We start from the raw sequence: 25,802 nt of genomic DNA on the forward strand, positions 1-25,802 counted from the left end.
TTATTGGGTCTATAATAATAATTAAATAATATAATCAATATATATATTGTTATATATATATATTTATAACATTTTTATACTGTTTTTGTATAATTTTTAAACAATTTTTATGTTGTGGGTCAGGGTTAAGTGTCATATTGCATTTAATTTTGAATATTTTTTTATAATTTGATAACATCTATTAGTTTAAAGAATTGTTTTAAATATATATAGGAAATAAATTATTAAAAATATGTATAGGATAGGTTATAATTATTAAGATTCATATTAGGTCTAAATATGTAAGAGAAAAAATAAGGATGAAAATGAATATGAAAAGGAATGAATAAAATAATATATTTTGGCAAATAAGAATTTTATTTTTTGTTAATATAAATTAATGGTAAATGTGTTTAACTATGTCTTTTTGTATTTTATTGCTAATTTGGAGTTATTGGTTTATGGGGGAATTTATCGAATATTGGAATCGATATAAAAAGATGATTCCAAAGCATCGATTTGGTCCTAGAAGAAAAGGTTGATTTAAATAATTACAGCATTTAATATGAGAAATTAAGGAGAGAGGGAATTGGAAGAAAATAATTATTATGATTTCCTCCCTCAGTGACAACTGAACATAATGATAAATGAAGTAAGTGATGTAGGAATGGATTGAATGAAATAAAAGTATAAAGTGGTATTTGGAGAAAATATATATAAGGGAGAGAAGTAAAGTTACGTCAAAGGTATATTTATTTTACACACATTATTTTATGAATTATGTACAAGGTAAATAAAAAGAAAGTTATGAAGTATACAATTTTTAAAATATTTCTTCACTATCAAATATTATATATTTTTACTATTTTTATTTTAGTATTTGCCATTTGGATGGAGAAAGGGATTGAAGAAAAAAAAAACATGAAAGAGGTTATAAACTCAACTGATGGAAAAAAATAAAATGCAAATAATTATAAATTCATCTAATCAAAAAAAACAGACTAAAAAATCAATAAATTCCGTTTGTGGAAAAATCTCCATTGTTAAATATGTACCAACTTATGCAAGGCGATCCTGTACCATTTATTAATTTTTTTTTTTTTTTTTTTAATTTTTTTTGTTTATAAAGAAATCACAATTCTTTAGAATTATAAATTTAATTAATGTCTTATATTTTTTGTTAAATAACCAAAGCTCAGATGTTTATGATTCTGACTTTAAAATTCAATATAAATATTAAAAATAACAAATAAGTAAATTCGTTTATTATTATTATAGGTAAATAAACTCATAAGTATCATCAAAAAATATATATGTGTAATATTATAATATAAATATATGTATTTTAATAATCTATATAAAACGATGTTGTTTAATCAATTCATTTGATTTCCATTATAATATTTCTCTAAAATTATAAGAATAAAATAATTAATAATATAATGAATGAATAAAAAAAATATATTTTATAAAATAATTTATTATTGAAAAAATTCATAATAATATTTTTAAAAAATATAAACAGTGACCCTCTACGTCTCTATCATACATTGCAAAATATAATTGTTTTTTATGCATATTCAGTAAAAAAAATATAAAAGTGGATATTTCCTATAATTAAAAGTTGTGTTGTTGAATAAAAAATCAATGAAATATAATAATACATTATAAAGATATCAATTTTATATTATTGTTAAAGATCCAATTCGGAATATGTGGTTTTATATTATAAAAAACTGGATCAATGGAGAAAGGGTTAAAGGATCATTTAATGTTAAATTTCATTTTATTATTCCATATGAACGCATATTATATTATCATTATTTAATGAACCATCTTTAATAACAAACAACATTGTTTTATCACAGAATTAATAAAGTATATAATTTTTAATAAAATATTTGAATGTATATACATTGATAACTATAATAATAAAATATATAAGGTAAAAATGAACAATTCAGAACATTTAACAAATATTTATATAAATTTAAATATTAAAAGAGCAAATATATCTTATCTTTCTCTTCTTAAAGGGTAATATAACAACCCAATTAAACATATTTTTCTATTATACTTTAAAACGTCACCAATAGTTATTTATATGCTTAACATTTACTATGTATTATTTTAAAAACAATTCACATTTAAATAGCATAATAAACACGGGTTCATTGCTAATTGTTGTTTTAAAGAATGGAAAGGACGGCAAAATATATTATAAAATTACCCAATAAGGCATATTTTTAAATTGAAGTATATAAGAATAAAAATCAAGTTATAGTAATCATTAAAATGTACTATGAATTTATCTGTATTAAATAAAAACAATATAAATTTATGTATATGCAATTAAAAAAGTGAACAATGCAACTTATTTTATGAATGTTATAATTTTAGAAAAGTCTATATTATATATTATAAGAAACAAGTATATAAATATTTAAAATATATTAGAAAATATATATTTATATACTTTAAGGATTATAGTAATGATGGGTTCCTTAATTGTTTCGATTTTTGCAGTATATTGTTTTTGGGGCACCATTTATTAAAACAAAAGATATGGCGTTGGTTCTTTCATATGGTAAACCATATATATAAGTATATATTTTTTAAATTCATAATAAAAGTATATCCATTTTTATAGTAAAATGATCCCAGATGTTAGTAAGAATGCCATTTTTTGTACAAAATGCATCATATCTATATTTAATCAAAACAGTATTAATCAATCCTCTATTTAAGGTAATTTATCTAATTGTCATAAAATAAGTATAATATGATTTTAGTAATACTACTGTATTATTATTTTATATTAATTTAATTATTGAAAAACTTATAATATATTTAACTACAGACAGCTGTTATTTATAGGGTTAAATTATTTGCGTCACATATTGGGAGCAGTGTATATAAAACAGCATGATTTTATTAAATTTACAAATCAAAAATAAAATTCCATCACGATGAATAAAAATATTGTATGTACATTTTTTAATAATAATAATTTCCTTTACATTTTTTGATATTGTATTATATATATATGATTAAACTTTATTTTAATAAAATTTTCAATAATATACATTTCTAATATTTGTTTTTAAATCTTTTCTTAGTGTCAACAGTTCAAATCTGTACGAACTTATTTTCCCGATGAATTGAAAGATGATGGAAATTATAATTTTTTATATGATGGTCAACATTTCAAAAAGTATTGTAATAATAATAGTTGTGATAATAATCTCGAACAAATTAATTCTGCATGTTTACATTTGTTTAATGCATTATTTGGGGATCATAATGCGTTTAAAGATAATTCAAAAAATAATATCGATGTTGTTTATTACATTATTATATGGTTAAGTTATATGTTAAGCCTAAAAGAAAACGGAATCAATAAATTAAACGACTTCTATACTAAGCATATAGAAAAAAATACGCATTATACAAATACAATATATGGTGTTAGTGCTTATAATTGTTATAAGAAAATCATAGATCAAAAAAAGGATTTGTTGGATATGAATAATAATATTATATCTAATTTTTATAAAGCATTTAAATCATTATGTGAAATGTATTCTACATTTGGTGGAAACACGTCAAATTGCAAAAAAATTTCGGATAAAGCTAATCAATTTTTTGAAGAATATAAAGAACTTAATAACTATTCTGATATTACTAAAGGTCGTCCATATTATAAATTATTGTCTACACTATCTAATGATTATGATAATTTAAAAAATATATGTAAAGATGCTCAAGGAAGCAAGTTTCCAACACTTCCAGAGATAAACACACCGAAAGATACTATAAAAATTCCTGAAGAAACTTCTGAACAAAAATTTGAACAAAAATCTGCAACTAATTCTGCACAAAATTATGATATTAGATCATCAAGTTCGTCGATAGTAAGCAAATTAATTCCAGTTGTATCGATATTTGTTGCAATCTCAATTTTTTTGGGAATTTCTTATAAGGTGAATAATAAGGAATTAAAAAATATTACATTTAAATATTATTTTAATTATATATATGTAAACGTTAACAAAAAAATAATACGTTTCTTAACATTTTATATTAGTATTCATTATTTGGATTTCGGAAACGATCTCAAAAACATTTAAGAGAAAAGCTAAAAAAATAAAGAAGAAAATGGATCATTAATAAATTATTCTGAATATGACGATTAATATATTTTAAGAAACTGTCTATTTGAAGTAATTTATGATCATAGTTTTTATATTGTTTTTATGTTGTGGGTTAGGGTTGTCTTCGTGGAACACATATTCGGGTTAGGATTAATTATTATATATTTATTTAATTTTTTATAATTTGAACACTAATTAATTATATGTACCATCTCTATATGTTTAATCGAAAATGAAGTTAAAAGTTCAAATATGCAACCAAAAAAGGGTTACATAACATTTTTTCATAATTTATAATATATATAATTTAGTGTTCATATCGATTTAATATGATTAAAAAAATGTCTATATTGGATATATTAATTCATATTATGATATATGATAATTATTTATTATATAAAGCTTTTTAACCCCGATTTATATTGAATTGTGCATAACACAATATGTTTCTTTATTGATAAAACATTTTATTTAGTAAAACTTATTATTTGTATCATTTGTTTTAATTTAAATCATATTTTGATAATCGAACAGTATAATAATATTATATATCAGAGTATAAATTATAATTAAATTCATTTGGAACAATTGTCTACATTATAATATACCTACAGGTTAATGGAAATATTTTTATTGTTAATTAAACAAATTATCAATATATAATAGGTAGTCATAAAATATAGATGCATGGGATATCGATCGAGATTCGACAGTACAAGAATGCCTATAAAATATGTTTTATGCATCTAATATTTTTAGTAATACATAAAAGTATACATGTTAATAAAAAATTATATTATAGATATATGTATATTATCCTTTTAACTTTCGATTATATATAATATCATTTTCTTTATATTTATATTAAGATTTTAAATTCAAATAATAGAGATACTTATATATACATTAATTTATTTACTATAAAGGTATACTATTAGCTTAATCAATATCCATTTTTAAACTTTATAGTTTTGAAGTATATATAAATTAGAAATATATTATATTTAAAATAGTTAAAAAAATATAATTATATTAATAATATTTAATATCATATTTTGTTGTAATAATTATAAATAATATGATAGATAGAATAGCGTTATTATTATATATATATGCATACAATTTAATAAAATTCGCTACTAATAACTAATATTGAAATATTGTTTTATTGTGGAAACTTCATATAATTAAATACTAATATTAATTTTATCGAAAAGGCAAATAACAATTAATTTAATTTGGACTAATATCATTTTTATTAGGTTATCATATATAAATTAATAATATGTATTATAATTATATCGTTTTACGAGGTAGTATATATGTTACAAAATGTTATACTTTAAATAATGAATCATGGACATATCATACATTGATTTAAAGTATTTATATTAAGGGCATTAATTATTCCGTTGTACTATACAGTGATCTAGCAGTAACAATAATAATAATAATAACAATAAATAAAGTATTAAATACGAACAAATCATTAAATTCATTTGATTCGAATATGTTGATATATATTAATTATATATATTATTAAACTTGTAATAAGAATAAAATTGTATGCATACAAGATAAAATGAAATATTATAAAATTCATTTAAATATGCTTTAATGCGATAATATTAGAATTAACACTGTCAAGAAAATAATATTAATAATTTTAGTCTTCTTAAAAATATTGTTTTTCATCATAAAACTAAATATAGTTTATTATCAAATATAAAAGGAAATTAATATTTAGAAAAGTAATAATTCTAAGTTATGTTTAATGTATACATTAATTGAAAGTTTTAATGGTAGAAAATATAAAATATAAATAAATTTTATATTGCTACATCCTTGTCTTAAAAAATCATACTTCCCTTATCTCTCCTCTCAAAGTGCAATATACCAACCTAATACACATAATTTTCTATACTTAAAAATCTTCATCAGTACGTATTTATGTGTTATATATTTAATATTTACTAAGTATTATTTTAAAAACAATATGAATTAAAATACTTATATAAGCTTATAAATACGGGTCCAATGCTAATTCTCGTTTTAAACCGTGGGGAATATGTGCAAAATATATTATAAAACTACCCAATAAGGAATATTTATAAATTGGAATATGTAGGAATAAAAATAAAGTTATTGAAAATGTTAAATATAATTGGAATGGATATATATTAAATAAAAATAATATTAAAATTATATAATTTGCATAAAAAGTGGAGCATATAACTTAACCTTAAAATACTATAATTTTAGAAAAAACTACATTATATATTATAAAAAACAAGTATATAAAAATTTAATATATTTTAAAAAATTACTATTTATATACTTTTAAGGATTATAGTAATAATATAATTTTAATTTTTTAGATTTATACAGTATTTAATTTTTAGAAGGGCAATCATTAAAACAAAAGAAATGACGTTTATTTTCTATATTAAAGCATATGTATAAGAAGATATATTTTAAATTCATTACAATGTTACTTTAATTTTTATAGTAATTCTCACATGAATGTTATTAAGGATAATAATTTATCCAGAATTGTATTATATATATATATGATAAAACATGTATTAAATAATACCCCAAATAAGGGAATTTATCTAACTACCAATAAACAAAAATATAATATTCTTTTAGTAATAATATTATTATTCCACATTAATTTTAAATTGAAATTAATAATAATAAAAACATTTTTATCTACAAATAATTCCTGTATATAGGATTAAATAATTGTATTACCTATTTTAGTATATATATATAAAAATAATATGATATCCCCTTAACCTAGGATTATAAATTATATTCCATCATAATGGATGATAGTCTAGTATGTACACCTTTTGATATTATATTTCCTATAGACTTCATTAAGTTTTATTTTAATAACATTTTCTTAATACATATTTTTATTATTTTTTTAAATGGTTTCTTAGTGTTCAAACTTTGATTTTTTGAGGAAGCATTTACCCGATGAATTAAATAAAAAGGGAGAAATTGAACTTGACAGAATTACAAATTACGAAAAGTACTGCCCTGATAATAACTGCAATACTGAAATCGATAAAATTACGATTGGATTTTTATGGTTACTTCAACAATATTTTACTAAATATCCAAAGAAAGGTGATCACGTAAATGATATTAAGCCATTTTTTCTATATATTATTTTATGGTTAAGTTACAAATTAAATCAAAACTCAGAGCATAAAACCACCAAAATCAACGAATTTTATAATAAACATGTAATTGATAGTGGTAAATATAAACAATTTATAAATGATGCCTATAAATTTTCAGGTCTTGGTGAATTCATAGATAAAAAAAAAGATTTGTTGAATATTAATATTAACGATATGTCTAATTTTTATGATGCATCCAAATTAATATGTAGTATGTATTCTAATAAAGCAGCGAATACAGATGTCAAAAATTTGTCAGATAATGCGAATGAATTTGTTAAAAAATATCAAGAACTTAAAGGATATTCTAATAAAACTGATGGCAATTCATATAAACAAATATTGTCTGCTTTATTAACTGATTACGATAATTTAAAAAATATAAGTACCAATATTGCACTTCTTCCAGAGATAACAGCAGACATTTCTGCACTAAAATCTGGAGACACATCATCAAGTTTGTCGATAGGAAACAGATTGTTTACAGTTTTATCGATATTTGGTGCAATAGGATTTTTTTTAGGAATTTCTTATAAGGTAAATAATAAGGAATTAAAAATGTATTTTCATTATATATATGCAAAAATTAACAAAATTATACGTTTTTTAATATTTTATATTAGTATTCGTTATTTGGATTTCGGAAACGAGCTCAAAAACAATATATAAGAGAAAAAATAAAAAGTATAAAGAAGAGAATGAATCAATAATATATTATTCGAAGAGTGACTATTTCAGAAATATTAATAATGATTTATATATTTTAAGAAATTGTCTATTTAGAAATAATTTTTGGTCATAATTTTTGCATAATTTTTATATAATTTTTATCTTGTGGGTCAGGGCTAAGTATTATATTGTATTTAATTTTTTATAATTTGAAAACTAATTAAATATATGTACCATTCCGTATGTTTAATAACGAGATGAAGTTTAAATATGTAACCAAAAAAAGGAGTATCACCTTCAATATGAAAGAGGGCACATAACATTTTTTCATAAATTACAGTATATATAATTGAGTGTTCATATTGATTTAAAATGATTAAATAAAATATCTATATTGTATATATTAATATAGATATTGGCTATACATGAAGTCGTATTATGCAATATCCTAATTTCCTATTATATAAGTCTTGATAATCCAGAGCTATACTGAATTATGCATGTCATAATATGTTTCTTTATTTTATGAAAATTTTATTAGTAAAACTTATGATTTGTACCATATTTATTTTGATTCAAATCGTATTTTTATAACCAGACAGTATAATAATTTTATATATCAGAATATAAATTATAATTCGATTCATTTGGAATATTCATCTACATTATAATATATACTCGGATTAATATGTGTGTTTTCTATGTTAATTAAGCATATTACTAATATATAATAGATAATTATAAAATATAGATGCATGTAATATTGATCGAGAATCGACAATACAACATTGTCTATAAAATTTTATTATGCATCTAAGATTTTTAATAATAAATAAAAAATACACTATAGATATATGCATAATAAATTTATAAATTATAAATATATGTAATACCCACTTTTTTCATTTCAAAACTTTGCATTTATGTTAATGTTTTAATTTATATTGATATAAATAGTTCTATATACATTAATTTATTTACTATAAAGGTATAACATTAGATTAGTCACTATTAAATTTTAAGTTTTATAGTTTTATGGTATAAATAAATTATATTTTAAAATAGTTAAAAAATAAAATATAAGTACATTAATAAAATATTATGTTATAGTTTGTTCTAATAATTATAAATGATATGGTAAATAGAATATCGTTATTGTTCTAATATATGTATAATATTGTATAACTGTCTATAGTTGAGATATGTCAAATTTGGAAACATATACAATTATATATTAATGCAAATTATATAGAAGAAGTATGTAATAATTAATTTGAACAAATAATATTTTTATTAGGTTATTATATACAAATTCATAAATATATAATTTAAATATATTGTTATTGCGAAATAATATATCTTCTAAAATACTTAATTTAAAAACTGTGAGCGAAGAAATATTATACATTGATTTAAAGTATTTTTATTAAGCGCATTAATTATTCCGTTATACTTACATTGATATAGCTGTACAATAATAATAGTAATAACGATAGATAAACGTATTAAATACGAACAAATATATTATGCTTATTTGATACACTTATATGGCTATAAATTAATTATATATATTATTAAACGAGCGATAAAATTAAAATTATATCCACAAAACATCAAATGAAATCATACAATTTTGACTTAGTATTTTTTTTAATGTGCTATTATTAGAATTAACATTACCAAGAAAAACAATATTAATAATTTTATAGTTTTTCATCATAGAACTAAATATAGTTTATTATAAAATATAAAATATAAAATCAAGCTATATATTTAGAAAAATAATAGTTCTAAGTTATGTTTAATGTATACATGAACTGAAAGTTTTAATGGTAAAAAATATAAAACATAATTAAACTATGTAGAATAAGTAAATCCTATACGGCTACATCGTTGTCTTAAAAAAACATACTTCCCTTATCTCTCCTCTCAAAGTGCAATATACCAACCTAATACACATACTTTTATATTATACTTAAAAATTTTCATCAATACGTATTTATGTGTTATATATTTAATATTTAATAAGTATTATTTTAAAAGTAATATACATTCAAAGACTTATTTAAGCTTATAAATACGGTTTCAGTGCTAATTGTCGTTTTAAAGAATGAAACAGATGGCAAAATGTATTATAAAATTGCCCAATAAAGAGTATTTATAAATTGAAGTATATAGGAATGAAAATAAAGTTATCTAACGCATTAAAATTACTTTTTAATTTATCTATATTAAATAAAAATAATAATAAAATTATATATATGCGATTAAAAAAGGGAACAATGCAACTTATTTTGTATATGTTATAATTTTAGAAAAAACAATATTATATATTATAAGAAAAAGTATATAAAAATTTAATTTATTTCATTAAATAACTATTTATATGCTTTTAAGGATTATAATAATAATAAAATTTTTAATTTTTTAAATTTATACAGTATTTAAGTTTTAGAAGGGCGATTATTAAAACATAAGATATAAATATATTTCTTTCCTTTGTTCAAACATACTTTAAATTCTTTATAAAAGCATATCCATTTTTATAATAAAGTTATACCATATTTTAGTAAGAATAGCCTTTTTTGTATAAAATGCATCATATCTATATTTAATTTAAAATGTATTAAGCAACCCTATATTTAAGGTAATTTAGCTAATTGTTATAAAAAGTAATGTAACTTTTATTTAGTAATAATATTATTTTATTATTCTATATTAATTTAATTATTGAAAAGCTTATAATACATTTAACTACAGACAGTTGTTATTTATAGGGTTAGAGTATTTGCGTCACATATTTGATGCATCGTATATAAAAGCAGCATAATTGGGGTCAATTTACAAATTAAAAGTAGAATTCTATCACAATGAATAAGCAAGTGGTATATGAATTTTTTAATAATATTAATTTACTTTACATTTTTTGATATTGTATTATATATAAATATCATTAAACTTTATTTTATAAGAGTTTCATTAGCGTATATTTTTATTATACTTTTTAAACGTTTTCTTAGTGTGAAAGGTTCAAGAATGTTTGGACAAATTTTACATATGAACCAAGTAACCAAAGCTATCAAATTAAAAATGATAATGATTTCAAACAGTATTGTAGTAATCAAAATTGTGTTAATGAGCTTGAAAAAATTGATGCTGGATTTTTATATTTGCTTGATGGATTCTTTAAGAATTCTTCTGTGTTTGAGTCTGTTGCAAAAAGCAACATCGATCTTGTTGAATACATTTTGATATGGTTAAGTTATATTTTAAGCCTAAAGAAAAATGAAGGAAGCGAGAGTCTAAACTATTTTTATACCACAAATATAAATAATGATAAGTATACTAATATTATAGGCGGTGTTGATGCTTATAGCAGTTATAAGGACCTTATAGATAAAAAAAAAGATTTTTTGAATATTAAATTTGAAGATGTATCTAAATTTTATGATGCATTTAAATTATTATGTGAAATGTATATTGAATTTGATGACGAAAATAAAAATTGCAAGAAATATTTCGAAGGTGATAATAAATTTTTTAAAAAATATGAAGAACTTAAGAATGATCCTAGTATTTCTAGAAACAATTCATATAATCAAATATTGTCTACTTTATTAAATGATTATGATAATTTAAAAAGTAAATGTAATAATTTTCCATCCCATCTAACATATTCACTAATTTCAATTGCATTTATATTTATTGCAATAACAATTTTTTGGAGATTTTCTTATAAGGTAATAATAAGGAATTTAAAAACTAATTTCATTAAATATATGAAACGTTAACAAAAAAATCATAATATTCTTAAAATTTTATATTAGTATTCATTATTTGGATTTCGGAAACGAGCTCAAAAACAATATTTAAGAGAAAAAATAAAAAATATAAAGAAGAGAATGAATCATTAATATATGATTCGAAGAGAATGATTATCCCATAAATTTTAATAATGATTTACATATTTTAAGAAACCGTCTATTTGGAAGTAATTTTGATCATAATTTTTATGTTGTTTTATGTTGTGGGTCAGGGTTGTGTTTGTGGGACTCACATTCGGGTTAGGGCTAAGTATTATATATTTAATTTTTTATAATTTAAACACTAATTAAATATATTTACCATTTCCGTATGTTTAATCACAAGATTAAGTTCAAAAGTCAAAATATGCAAACAAAAGGAGAATAATCTAATATGAAAGGGGCCAATACCATATTTCTCATAAAGTATAATATATACAATTATGTGTTCATGCCAATTTTATATGGTTAAAATAAAATGTCTATATTGCATATATTAATATATATATTGACTATATATGAAGTTGCGTTATGCAATATCATAATTGCCTATTATATAAGCCTTGATAACTCAGAGCTATATTCAATTATGCATATAATAATATGTTTCTTTATTTTATTTAGTAAAACTTATAACTTGTATCATATTTATTTTAATTTAAATCATGTTATCCAACTGAAATGTAATAATAGATATTCATAAATATCGATCGAGAATCGACGATACAACATTATCTATAAAAGGCATTTTATGTATCTAACATTTTTAATAATCAATAAAAATATGCATATTAATAAATAATTACATTATAGATATATGTATACTATCCTTTTAATTTTCGATTATATATAGTTTCATTTTATGCTAAAGTTTTAAATTCAAATAATAGGAATAGTTCTTTATACATTAATTTATTTACTATAAATATATAATATTAAATTAACCACTATTGATTTTGAATTTTAAAGATTTTGAAGTATATATAAATTAGAAATATATTATATTTAAAATAGTTAAAAAATAAAATATAACTATATTAATAAATTTTCATATCATATTTTGTTCTAATAATTATAAATAATATAATATATAGAATAACATTATTATTATACCCCTATAAATATAATATAATAAATTATTCTACTAGTAACTAATATTGAAATATTGTTTTTTGTGTAAAATTAATATAATTAAACATTAATATTATCGAAAAGACACATAATAGAAGATTATAAAGGTATCAATGTCATATATTTGTTAAAGATCCAAATTGGGATATTTGGTTTTATATTATAAAAAACTGGATAAATAAAGAAAAGGTTAAATACTCAGTTAATATTAAATGTCACTTATTATTCCATATTAACGCATATTATATTATCATCATTTTACCATAGAATTAATAAAATATAGAAAATTTAACGAATTATTTTAATGTATATCCATTGATAATTATAACAATAAAATATATAAGATAAGAATAAACAGTGCAAAATATTTAGTGAATATTCAATTTAATTTATATATTAAAATAGCAATATATCTTATCTCTCTCCTCTTAAAGGTAATATAACAACCTAATTAAACATTGTTTTCTATTATACTTTAAAATTTGCAACAATACTTATTTATGTTATATATTTAATATTAACTATGTATTATTTTAAAAATAATATACATTCAAAGGCTTATTTAAGCTTATAAATACTGGTTCAGTACTAATTGTTGTTTTAGAGAGTGGAAATTATGCGTAAAATATATTATAAAATTACCCAATAAGGCATACTTACAAATTGAAGTATATGGGAATAAAAATAAAGTTATTTAACGCATTAATATTATTTTTTAATTTATATATATTAAATAAAAATAATATAAATTATTTGATTTGCATAGAAAATGGAACATGTAACTTAATTTGAAAATGCTATAATTTTAGAAAAAGCTATATTATATATTATAAGAAACAAGTATATACTTTAAGGATTCTAATAATAACTTTCTTAATTTGTTATATTTGTGCAGTATTTGAGTTTTATGACGTTGTTTATGTTCTATATTAAACCATATGTATAAGTATATATTTTTTAAATTCATTATAAAAGTATATTAATTTTTATAATAAAGTTATACCAAATGTTAATAAGAATAGTATTTTTTGTATAAAATGTATTATGCAACCCTCTATTTAAGATAGTTTAGCTAAATGTCATAAAATAAGTATAATATGATTTTAGTAATACTAATGTATTATTATTTTATATGAAGTTAAAATTAAGAATATGTCTAACGAAAGATAATTGCTATGTAAAGAGCTTAAGTAAATATAACATATATTCTATGCAATATATATAAATAACATCATCCCTCACAATCTCCAAATTATAACAGAATTTCATTATAATGTCTAAGGGATTGGTATATATCATGTTCTTATATTATTCGTATGTTGCATTCCTATTAATTATATTAATTTTAATTTTAGTAGCATTTATATTAATACATTTTTTGTTTAATTCGTAAAATATATTCGTAGTGTGATCTAATTAATGCGGCTGATATTTATGTTTTTGGTGATCCAAACAACTCGAAACAAGATATTTATGAGAGTTTTTTTAATTTGTATTGCCCTGATAAAAAATGTGATACTGATGACAACAAAGTTATTTCTACTTTTATATCATTACTAAAAATGTTTGAGGATGAAAATTTAGAGAGTGATAAACTTGCTGAGTATGCTATTTTATGGTTAAGTTATATACCAAATCAAAAAGCACAAAATGGAACCACTACATTAAACGAGTTTTATACCAAACATATAAAAACAAATAGTAAATATGAGGAAAATACATCTACTGGTAATAAGATTAATAAGAATATTATAGATAAAAAAATAGAATCGATGAATATTGATATTAAAGATATATCTAATTTTTATGATGCATTTAAATCATTATGTAACATGTATAATGAAATTAGTGCAGAAGACTACCAATGCAATAAATGTTTAGAAAATGCTAGAGAATTGTTTGAAAAATATGAAAAACTTAAAAATGCTTTAGATATTAATAAAGGAAGTTCTTATTTACAACTATTGTCTAGTTTATCAAATGATTATAAAATTTTTGAAAGTAATTATAATAATCTTGTTAAATGTAAGAATGTCTCATCACTTATAGCTTGTCCACGAAGTTCAGTAACAAAAAATATACTAATTATAATTGGAATTATATTTGTTGCAGCATCAATTTTATTGGGAGTTTCTTATAAGGTAAATAATAAGGAAATTAAAAATTATTTTCATTATATATATGAAAAATTAACAAAAAATGTACGTTTCTTAATATTTTATACTAGTATTCGTTATTTGGATTTCGGAAACGATCTCAAAAACAACATTTAAGAGAAATGCTAAAAAAATAAAGAAGAAAATGGTTCATTAATAAATTATTCTGAATATGACGATTGATTTATTTTAAGAAACTGTCTATTTGGAAATATATAAATTTTTATCATAATTTTTGCATAATTTTGATGTTGTGGAACCCACATTCGGGTCAGGGTTAAATATTACATTGTATTCATTTTTTATAATTTGAACACTAATTCAATATATGTATCATTCCGTATGTTTAATTTCAATAAGAAGTTCAAAAGTCCAAATATGCAACCAAAAGTGGATATAGCCATTAATGTGGAAGGGGTTACATAACATATTTTATAAGTTATAATATATATAATTGAGTGTTCATGTCGATTTAATATGATTAAAATAAAATATCTATATTGCATGTATTAATTCATATTATCTATATCATAATTGCCTATTACATAAGCCTTGATAACCCAAAGCTATATTGAATTATGCATATCATAATATGTTTTTTTATTTTATGAAACATTTTATTTAGTAAAACATATGAGTTGTATCATATTTATTTTGATTTAAATCATGTTATCCAACTGAACTGTAATAATAGATAAACATAAAATATAGATTCATAAATACCGATCGAGAATCGACAATATAACATTGTCTATAAAATATTATTATGCTTCTAACATTTTTTGAAGTTTTAATTGTAGTTACTATTATTTTTTGCATTTTACATTTGTATTAAAACTAATTAGTAATAATAGAAGTTTTATACGCTTTAATTTATTTATCATAAGGTATAATAATAGATTAATCATTATTAATTTATAAACTTTATAATTTTGAGGTATAAATAAATTGGAAATACATATTTAAAGTAGTTAAAAGACAAAATATAAGTATATTAATAAAATTTAATGTTATATTTTGTTCTAATAGTTATAAATAATATGAAAGATAGAATAGCGTTATTATTATACGCCTATATATATAATATAACAAAATACTCTACGAATAACTTATATTAAATATTATTTTATTGTGGAAATTTCATATAATTTAATATTAATTTTATCGAAAAGACATAATAATACATTATATATTTGTTAATGATTCAATTTGTAATTTGTAGTTTTATATTCTAAAAATATGGATTAATGGAGAAGTTGTTAAATACTTAATTAATATTAAATATCATTTTATTATTCAATATTAACGCGTATTATATTATTATTTTTTGTAGAATTAATAAAATATAGAATTCTTAATAAATTATTTGAATGTATATACATTGATAACCATAACAATAAATATATAATATAAGAATGAGGAGTGCAAAACATTTAATGAATATTTATCTAAATTTATATATTAAAATAGCAATATATCTTATCTCTCTCCTCTTAAATGTAATATAACAACCTAATTAAACATAGTTTTCTATTATACTTTAAAATATGCATCAATACTTATTTATTTTTTAATATTTACTAAGCATTATTTTAAAAATAATATGCATTCAAAGACTTATTTAAGCTTATAAGTACGGATTCAGTGCTAATTGTTGTTTTAAAGAATGGAAAAGATGGGAAAATATATTATAAAATTATCCAATAAGGTATATTAGAATAAAAATAAAGTTATTGAGCACATTAAAATGAATTTTGAATTTATCTACATTCATTAAAAACAATATAAATTTATGTAATTTTCATTGAAAATGTAGCATGTAACTTAATTCGAAAATACTTTAATTTTAATAAAGCATTGTATATAGTATTAGAAGCAAATATATAAAAGTTAATATATTTTAAGGATTATAGTAATAATATAATTTTTATTTTTTAGATTTATACAGTATTTAAATTTTTGAAGGACATTCATTAAAACATAAAATATAAATATATTTCTTTTCTATGTTCAAACATACTTTAAATTCATTATAAATGTATATTCATTTTTATAATATAGTTATACAAAATGTTAGTAAGAATCCATTTCTTGTATAAAATGCATCATATATATATTTAATCAAAAGTGTATTAAACAACCCTCTATTTAAGGTAATTTAGCTAATCGCCATAAAATAAGTATAATATGATTTTAGTTATACTACTATTTTATTATTGAAAAACTTATAGTATATTTAACTACAGACAGTTATATATAGGGTTAAAGTATTTGCGTCTCATATTTGATGCAGTGTATATAAAATAGAATGATCATACTCAATTTACAAATCAAAAATAAAATCCCATCACTATGGATAAGGACGTGGTATATACATTTTTTAATAATAATAATTTTCTTTACATTTTTTGATATTGACCATATATAAATATCATTAAACTTTATTTTAATAAAATTTTCAATAATATACTTTTTATTAATTATTTTTAAATGTTTTCTTAGTGTAAAAAGTTCCAGGATGTAAGGAAATGGTTTCCTGATCAATTGGACGATAAGAAAATGTATCAATTTAAAGATGATACACATTTCAAAAGGTATTGTACTGGTGGTAGTTGTGATACTGATCTCGACAAAATTAATGCTGGGTGTTTATATTTTTTTGATACATTCTTTAAGGATGAGACTACGTTTCAAAATGATGCAAAAGGAAACATCTATATTGTTCAATACATTATGATATGGTTAATTTATATGTTAAACCTTACCAAAACTGAAGAAAACGACAGTATAGGCTCTTTTTATAAAACATATATAGAGCATGGTAATAAGTATACTACTAATATAAAATATATTAGTGGTTATAATGATTATAAGGATCTTATAAATACAAATTATTATTTTTTAAGTATGGATATGAGCATTGTATCTAAATTATATGATGCATTTAATACATTATGTGACATATATAATGAGCTTGATACAAACTACTCAAATTGCACGCAATGTTCGGGAAAAGCTAGTCAATTTGTTGAAACATATAAAACAATTATCATAGATCATAACAATGGTGAAAATCCCCGCTATTTTTATGTATTGATTAATTTATTAACTGATTATGAAAATTTAAAAAAAAATTGTGATATTTTCCCACCCATTCCAAATATAGAAAACATAATTTCTGAAGCTACATCAAGTTCGTCGATAGCAAGCAAATTAATTCCAATTTTATCGATATTAGTTGCAATAGCAATTTTTTTAGGAATTTCTTATAAGGTAAATAATAAGGAATTAAAAAAAATAATTATTATATATATGCAAACATTAACAAAGAAAACGTATGCTTCTTAACATTTTATATTAGTATTCATTATTTGGATTTCGGAAACGATTTCAAAAACAAAAATTAAGAGAAAAAATAAAAAATATAATGAAGAAAATGATTCATTAATATATAATTCGAAGATTAATAATGATTAATATATGTTAAGAAGCTGTCTATTGAGAAATAAATAATTTTTGCATAATTTTTATATAGTTTTATGTTGTGGAACCCATATTCGGGTTAGGGCTAAGTATTACATCTTTATTTAATTTTTTATAATTTAAACAGTAATTAAATATATGTATCATCCCGTATGTTTAATCAAGAGATGATTCCCAAATATTCAACCCCAAATGGATATAAGCTAATATAAATGGGGTTGTATAACATTTGTTCATAAGATATAATATATATAATTGAGTGTTCATATCGATTTAATATGATTAAAATAAAATGTCTATGTTGCATATATCAATTCATATTATTCTATATCATAATTATTTATTATATAAAACTTGTTAATATGTGGTTATATTGAATTATGTATAACATAATATGTTTCTTCATTTGATGAAAATTTTATTTAGTGAAACTTATAATTTGTGCTACAATTAAATTAAATTAAATTAAATTATATTACGCCAATATAACTTTAATAATAACATTATATATGAAGTTGGGTATGAATTATAATAAAATTCATTTTGATTATTCATCTACATTATAATATACCTTCAGGTTAATGGGTATATTTATATTGTTAATTAAACATTTACCAATATATAATAGGTAGTCATAAAATATAGATTCATAAAATATCGATCGAGGTTCAACAACACAACAATACCTATAAAAGATTGTTATGATTCTAACATTTTTTGAAGTTTTAATTGTAGTTACTATTCTCTTTTTGTATTTTACATTTGTATCAAAATTAATTAGTATTAATAAAAATCGCTTTATACTCCTTAATTTATTTCCAAAAGGTATAATATTAGATTAATCACTATTCATTTTTAAATTTTATATTTTGAGGTATACATATATTACATTTAAAATAGTTAAAAGACAAAATATAAGTATATTAATAAAATTTAATGTTATAGTTTGTTCTGATAATTATAAATAATATGAAAGATAGAATAGCGTTATTATACACCTATATATATAATATAACAAAATACTATACCAATAATTAATATTAAAATATTATTTTATTGTGGAAACTTCATATAATTAAATATTAATTTTATCGAAAAGACACATAATAATACATTATAAAGGTATCAATGCTATATATCTGTTAAAGATTCAATTTGAGATATGTGGTTTAATATTCTAAAAATATGAATCAATGGAGAAAGTGTTAAAGACTCAATTCATGTTAAATACCATTTGATTATTCCATATTAACGCATATTATATTGTCGCTGTTTTACCATAGAATTAATAAAATATAGAATTTTTAATAAATTATTTGAACGATATACATTAACTATAACAGTAGAATATATAAGATAAAATTATGTATAATATTTAGCGAATATTTATATAAATATATATATTAAAGAACTAATATATCTTATCTCTCTCCTATTAAAGGGTAAAATAATGTCATAATCAAACATAGTTTTCTATTATACTTTAAAATTTACATAATAGTTATTTATGTGCTAATATTTAATTTCTACTAAGTATTATTTTAAAAACAATATGAACTTAAAGTCTTATTTAAGATTATAAATACGGGTTCAGTGCTAATTGTCGTTTTAAGCCTTGGAAATTATGCGTAAAATATATTATAAAATTACCCAATAAGGGATACTTAGAAATTGAAATATATTGGAATAAAAATAAAGTTATTTAACGCATTAAAATTATTTTTTAATTTATCTACATTCATTAAAAACAATATAAAATTATGTATTTTGCATAGAAAATGGAACAATTCAACTTATTTTGTAAGTGTTATTTTAGAAAAGACTGTATTATATATTATAAGAAACAAGTATATAAATATTTAGTCTATCTTATTAAATAATTATTTATATACTTTAAGGATTGTAATAATAATAACTTTCTTAAATTTATATATTTATGCATTATTTAAGTTTTATGACGTCATTTATGTTCTATATTAAAGCATATGTATATATTTTTTAAATTCATTATAAAAGTATATCCATTTTTATAATAAAGTTATACCAAATGTTAGTAAGAATAGCATTTTTTGTATAAAATGCATCATATATACACATGGCAAAGTGTGTAAGAAACCCTCTATTTAAGTTAATTTAGCTAATTATCATAAAAAGGAATAAAATGTTTTTTTAGTGATAATATTATTATATTATTCTATATTAATTTAATTATTGAAAAACTTATAATATATTTAATTACAGATAATTGTCATATATAGGGTTAAAGTATTTGCGTCTCATATTTGATGCATTGTATATAAATAGCATGATTCTACTCAATTTACAAATAAAATCCCATCACTATGGATAAGGACGTGGTATATGCATTTTTTAATAATAATAATTTCCTTTACGTTTTTTGATATTGACCATATATAAATATCATTAAACTTTATTTTAATAAAATTTTCAATAATACACTTTTTATTAATTATTTTTAAATGTTTTCTTAGTGTAAAAAGTTCCAGGATGTAAGGAAATGGTTTCCTGATCAATTGGACGATAAGAAAATGTATCAATTTAAAGATGATACACATTTCAAAAAGTATTGTACTGGTGGTAGTTGTGATAGTGATTTCGAAAAAATTAATGCTGGATGTTTATATTTTTTTGATACATTCTTTGAGGATGTTTCTGCGTTTGAGTATGTTGCAAAAAATAACATCTATATTGTTGAATACATTTTGATATGGTTAAGTTATATGTTAAACCTTACCAAAACTCAAGAAAACGACAGTATAGAGATTTTTTATAATACATATATAGAAGGTGGTAATAAGTATACTAAAAATCTAGATTATATTAGTAGTCATAATAGTTATAAGGATCTTATATATATAAGTTATTATATTTTAAATATGGATATGAGCATTATATCTAAATTATATGATGCATTTAATACATTATGTGACATATATAATGAGCTTGATACAAATAGCTCAAATTGCGAGGAATATTCCAAAAAAGCTATTCAATTTGTTGAAACATATAAAAAAATTATAATAGATTGTATAATTACTGGCGATAACCCCTATTCTCTTGTATTGATTAATTTATTAATTGATTATGATAAATTAAAAAAAGAATGTAAAAATTTCCCATCCACTCCAGATATAGAAACAATAATTTCTGAACATTTTTCTGAAGTTACATCAAGTTCGTCGATAGCAAGCAAATTAATTCCAATTTTATCGATATTAGTTGCAATACCAATTTTCTTGGGAATTGCTTATAAGGTAAATAATAAGGAATTAAAAATATTACATTTAAATATTATTTTCATTAAATATATGGAAAAATTAACAAAAAAATCAAACTTTTCTTAAAATTTTTATATTAGTATTCGTTATTTGGATTTCGGAAACGATCTCAAAAACAACATTTAAGAGAAATGGTAAAAAAATAAAGAAGAAACTGATCATTAATAAATTATTCCGAGTATGCAGATTGATGTATTTTAAGAAACTGTCTATTGGGGAATAATTTTTGATCATAGTTTTTATATTGTTTTTATGTTGTGGGTTAGGGTTGTGTTTCTGGAACCCATATTCGGGTTAGGGCTAAGTATTACATTGCATTTAATTTTTTATAACTTAAATACTAATTTAATATATGTATCATTCCGTATGTTTAATCACATATAAAGTCTAAATATGCAACCAAAAAGTGGATATAACCATTAATGTGGAAGGGGTTACATAACATATTTTATAAGTTATAATATATATAATTGAGTGTTCATATGGATTTAATATGATTAAAAAAAAATGTCTATATTGCATATATTAATTCGTATTATTCAACATCATAATTGTCTATTATATAAAATTTGTTAATCAGTGATTATATCGAATATTTCATAACGCAATGTTTCTTATTTGATGAAAATTTTATTTAGTAAAACTTATTATTTGTATCATATTTATTTTAATTTAAATCATGTTATCCAACTGAACAGTAATAGATAATCATAAAATATAGATGCATGGAATATCGATCAAGAATCGACAATATAACATAATCTATAAATTATTGTTATGTTTCTAACATTTTTTGAAGTTGTAATTGTAGTTAATATTATCTTCTTGTATTAATAGAAGTTGCTTCATACGCTTTAATTTATTTATAATAAAGGTATAATAGTAGATTAATCACTATTAATTTGTAAACTTTATAGTTTTGAGGTATAAATAATTATATTTTAAAATAGTTAAAAAATAAAATATAAGTATATAATAAAATTTAATGTTATAGTTTGTCATAATACTTATAAACAACCTGATATATAAAATTAACGTTATTGTTATAATATATATATAATATTGTATAAATGACTAAAACTGAAATATGTTAAATTTGTGAAACATATACAATTACATATTAATGCAAAGTATAATGGTATGTAATAATTAATTTAATTTGAATTAATAATATTTTTATTAGGTTATTGTATATATAAAATTCACAAATATATTGTTATTGCTAAATAATATGTTATAAATACTATAATTTAAAACAATGAAACAAGGAAAAATACTAATTGGATTAAAGTATTCCTCCTGAGTGAATTAATTATATTATTGTACTATACAGTGATATAACAGTAAACATAATAATAGCAATAAAAATAGATAAACGTATTAAATACGAACAAATCATTAAATTTATTTGATTCGAATACGTTGATATATATTATTAAACTTGTAATAAGATTAAAATTATATGCACAAAACATCAAATGAAATATTATAACATTTATTTAAGTATGTATTCATGCGATAATATTAGAATTAACATTACCAAGCAAAATAATATTAATAATTCTATAGTTTACTTAAAAATATAGTTTATTATAAAATATAAAAGCAAATTATATATTTAGAAAATAATTCTAAGTCATTATTAATGATTAATTTTATTATGTACATTAATTGAAAGTTTTAAAGGTAGAAAATATAATTAAAATATGTAGAATAAATAAATCTTATATGACTACATTCTTGTCTTAAAAAAACATACTTCCCTTATCTCTCCCCTCAAAGTGCAATATACCAATCTAATACATATAGTTTTCTATTATAATTTAAAATTTGTATCAATACTAATTTATGTGTCATATATTTAATAAGTATGATTATAAAAACAATATGCATTAACAGTCTTATTTAAGCTTATAAATACGGTTTCAGTGCTAATTGTCGTTTTAAACCGTGAGAAAGATGTGCAAAATATATTATAAAATTATATAATAAGATATATTTCTAAATTTAATTATATAAGAATAAAAATAAAGTTATTGAAAATGTTAAAATATAATTGGACGCATATATATTAAATAAAAATAATATTAGAATTATGTATATGCAATTAAAAAAGGAACAATGCAACTTATTTTATAAATGTTATAATTTTAGAAAAAATATATTATATATTATAAGAAAAAGTATATACAAATTTAATATATTTTAAAAAATTACTATTTATATACTTTTGGGGATTATAGTAATAATATAACTTTTTATTTTTTAGATATATACAGTATTTAAGTTTTAGAAGGGCGACCATTAAAACATAAAATATAAATATATTCCTTTTCTATGTTCAAACATACTTTAAATTATTTATAAAAGTATATCCATTTTTATAATAAAGCTATACCAGATGTTAGTAAGAATATAATTTTTTGTATAAAATCCATCATATCTATATTTAATCAAAAATGTATTAAGCAACCCTCTATTTAAGGTAATTTAAATAATTGTCACAAAAAGAAATAAAACGTTCTTTTAGTAATAATATTATTTATTATTCTATATTAATTTAATTATTGAAAAACATATAATATACTTAACTACAGACAGTTTTTATATATAGGGTTAAAGTATTTGCGTCACATATTGGGGACAGTGTATATAAAGCAGGATTATTTTATTCAATTTAGAAATCAAAAATAAGATTCCATTATAATGAATAAGAAAGTGGTATATGATTTGTTAATAATAATATTTTCCTTTACATTTTTTGATAATGTATTATATATATATCATTAAATATCATTTTAATCAAATGTTCAATAATATACATTTCTAATAAATGTTTTTAAATCTTTTCCTAGTCTGAAAAGTTCGAGAATCTATGGGAGTTTTTTTCCGATGAATTGACCAGTGATAAAAAGTATCAAATTAAAGAAGGAAATTTCTTAGATAGTTATTGTGGTAGTAATAGTTGTGATAGTGATTTCGAAAAAATTAGTGCTGGATTTTTTTATTTGCTTAGTGGATTTTTTGGAGATTCTAATTCGTTTAACTTTGATGAAAAAAGTAAAAACGATATTTTTTATTACATTATGATATGGTTAAGTTATATGTTAAACCTAAAAGAAAATGAAGCAAACAACAGTCTAGAATTTTTTTATAATACAGATATAAAAAATAATCAAAAGTATACAAATTCTATAGCAGGTTTTACGGAGTATACTAGTTATAAGGATCTTTTAGATAAAAAAAATATCAAGAATATGAATATTAAAAATATGTCTAAATTTTATGTTCCATTTAAATCATTATGTAGCATGTATTATGGATTTAAGGAAGGAGATAAAAAATGCAAGAACTATTTGGATGATGATAATGAATTTTTTAAAAAATATAAAGAACTTAATGAAGATTCTAGTATTACTAATGATAGTTCCTATAGTAAAATATTATCTGCTTTATCAACTGATTATAATAAATTAAAAGAGAAATGTAAAGAAGGTAAATCTGGTAATATTTCATCTCCTTCAGAGATAGCAACAGACATTTCTGCACAATCATCATTAAGTTCGTCGATAGGAAACAAATTATTTACAGTTTTATCGATATTTGGTGCAATAGCATTTCTTTTAGGAATTTCTTATAAGGTAAATAATAAGGAATTTAAAAACTATTTGCATTAAATATATGCAAAAGTTAACAAATAAATCGTACGTTTTTTAACATTTTATATTAGTATTCGTTATTTGGATTTCGGAAACGATTTCAAAAACAAAAATTAAGAGAAAAAATAAAAAATATAAAGAAGAGAATGAATCATTAATATATGATTCGAAGATTAATAATGATTAATATATGTTAAGAAGCTGTCTGTTGGGGAGTAATTTTTTATCATAGTTTTTATATTGTTTTTATGTTGTGGAACCCATATTCGGTT

At 20.2% G+C, this 25,802-nt stretch overlaps 7 protein-coding genes across 7 annotated transcripts; all 7 read left to right on the forward strand.

Annotated features, from left to right (window-relative positions):
- Positions 1–2,948: 2,948 nt before the first annotated feature.
- PY17X_0950301 (PIR protein) lies at positions 2,949–4,129 on the forward strand (the record flags this gene model as incomplete). The annotated part of the gene is made up of 3 exons (XM_022957002.1): positions 2,949–2,963; positions 3,099–3,962; positions 4,067–4,129. 3 exons carry the CDS (start codon positions 2,949–2,951, stop codon positions 4,127–4,129), a joined length of 942 nt encoding a protein of 313 aa, XP_022811172.1.
- A 2,834-nt stretch (positions 4,130–6,963) lies between these two features.
- PY17X_0950401 (PIR protein) lies at positions 6,964–8,040 on the forward strand (the record flags this gene model as incomplete). The annotated part of the gene is made up of 3 exons (XM_022955502.1): positions 6,964–6,978; positions 7,085–7,867; positions 7,954–8,040. The coding sequence occupies 3 exons, from the start codon at positions 6,964–6,966 to the stop codon at positions 8,038–8,040; spliced, it is 885 nt and encodes a 294-aa protein (XP_022810664.1).
- Positions 8,041–10,869: 2,829 nt separating this feature from the next.
- PY17X_0950501 (uncharacterized protein) lies at positions 10,870–11,913 on the forward strand (the record flags this gene model as incomplete). Its single annotated transcript, XM_722745.1, has 3 exons — positions 10,870–10,884; positions 11,020–11,739; positions 11,827–11,913. The coding sequence occupies 3 exons, from the start codon at positions 10,870–10,872 to the stop codon at positions 11,911–11,913; spliced, it is 822 nt and encodes a 273-aa protein (XP_727838.1).
- A 2,293-nt stretch (positions 11,914–14,206) lies between these two features.
- On the forward strand, positions 14,207–15,226 carry PY17X_0950601 (PIR protein; the record flags this gene model as incomplete). The annotated part of the gene is made up of 3 exons (XM_022956680.1): positions 14,207–14,221; positions 14,340–15,074; positions 15,161–15,226. The coding sequence occupies 3 exons, from the start codon at positions 14,207–14,209 to the stop codon at positions 15,224–15,226; spliced, it is 816 nt and encodes a 271-aa protein (XP_022810665.1).
- Positions 15,227–17,441: 2,215 nt separating this feature from the next.
- On the forward strand, positions 17,442–18,537 carry PY17X_0950701 (PIR protein; the record flags this gene model as incomplete). The annotated part of the gene is made up of 3 exons (XM_022957251.1): positions 17,442–17,456; positions 17,592–18,362; positions 18,451–18,537. The coding sequence occupies 3 exons, from the start codon at positions 17,442–17,444 to the stop codon at positions 18,535–18,537; spliced, it is 873 nt and encodes a 290-aa protein (XP_022810666.1).
- Positions 18,538–20,914: 2,377 nt separating this feature from the next.
- PY17X_0950801 (PIR protein) lies at positions 20,915–22,017 on the forward strand (the record flags this gene model as incomplete). The annotated part of the gene is made up of 3 exons (XM_022957762.1): positions 20,915–20,929; positions 21,065–21,847; positions 21,952–22,017. 3 exons carry the CDS (start codon positions 20,915–20,917, stop codon positions 22,015–22,017), a joined length of 864 nt encoding a protein of 287 aa, XP_022810667.1.
- A 2,560-nt stretch (positions 22,018–24,577) lies between these two features.
- On the forward strand, positions 24,578–25,688 carry PY17X_0950901 (uncharacterized protein; the record flags this gene model as incomplete). Its single annotated transcript, XM_719381.2, has 3 exons — positions 24,578–24,592; positions 24,727–25,512; positions 25,602–25,688. 3 exons carry the CDS (start codon positions 24,578–24,580, stop codon positions 25,686–25,688), a joined length of 888 nt encoding a protein of 295 aa, XP_724474.2.
- Positions 25,689–25,802: the final 114 nt, after the last annotated feature.

The sequence above is a fragment of the Plasmodium yoelii genome, assembly GCF_900002385.2.
Source record: "Plasmodium yoelii strain 17X genome assembly, chromosome: 9".
NCBI lineage: Eukaryota > Apicomplexa > Aconoidasida > Haemosporida > Plasmodiidae > Plasmodium > Plasmodium yoelii.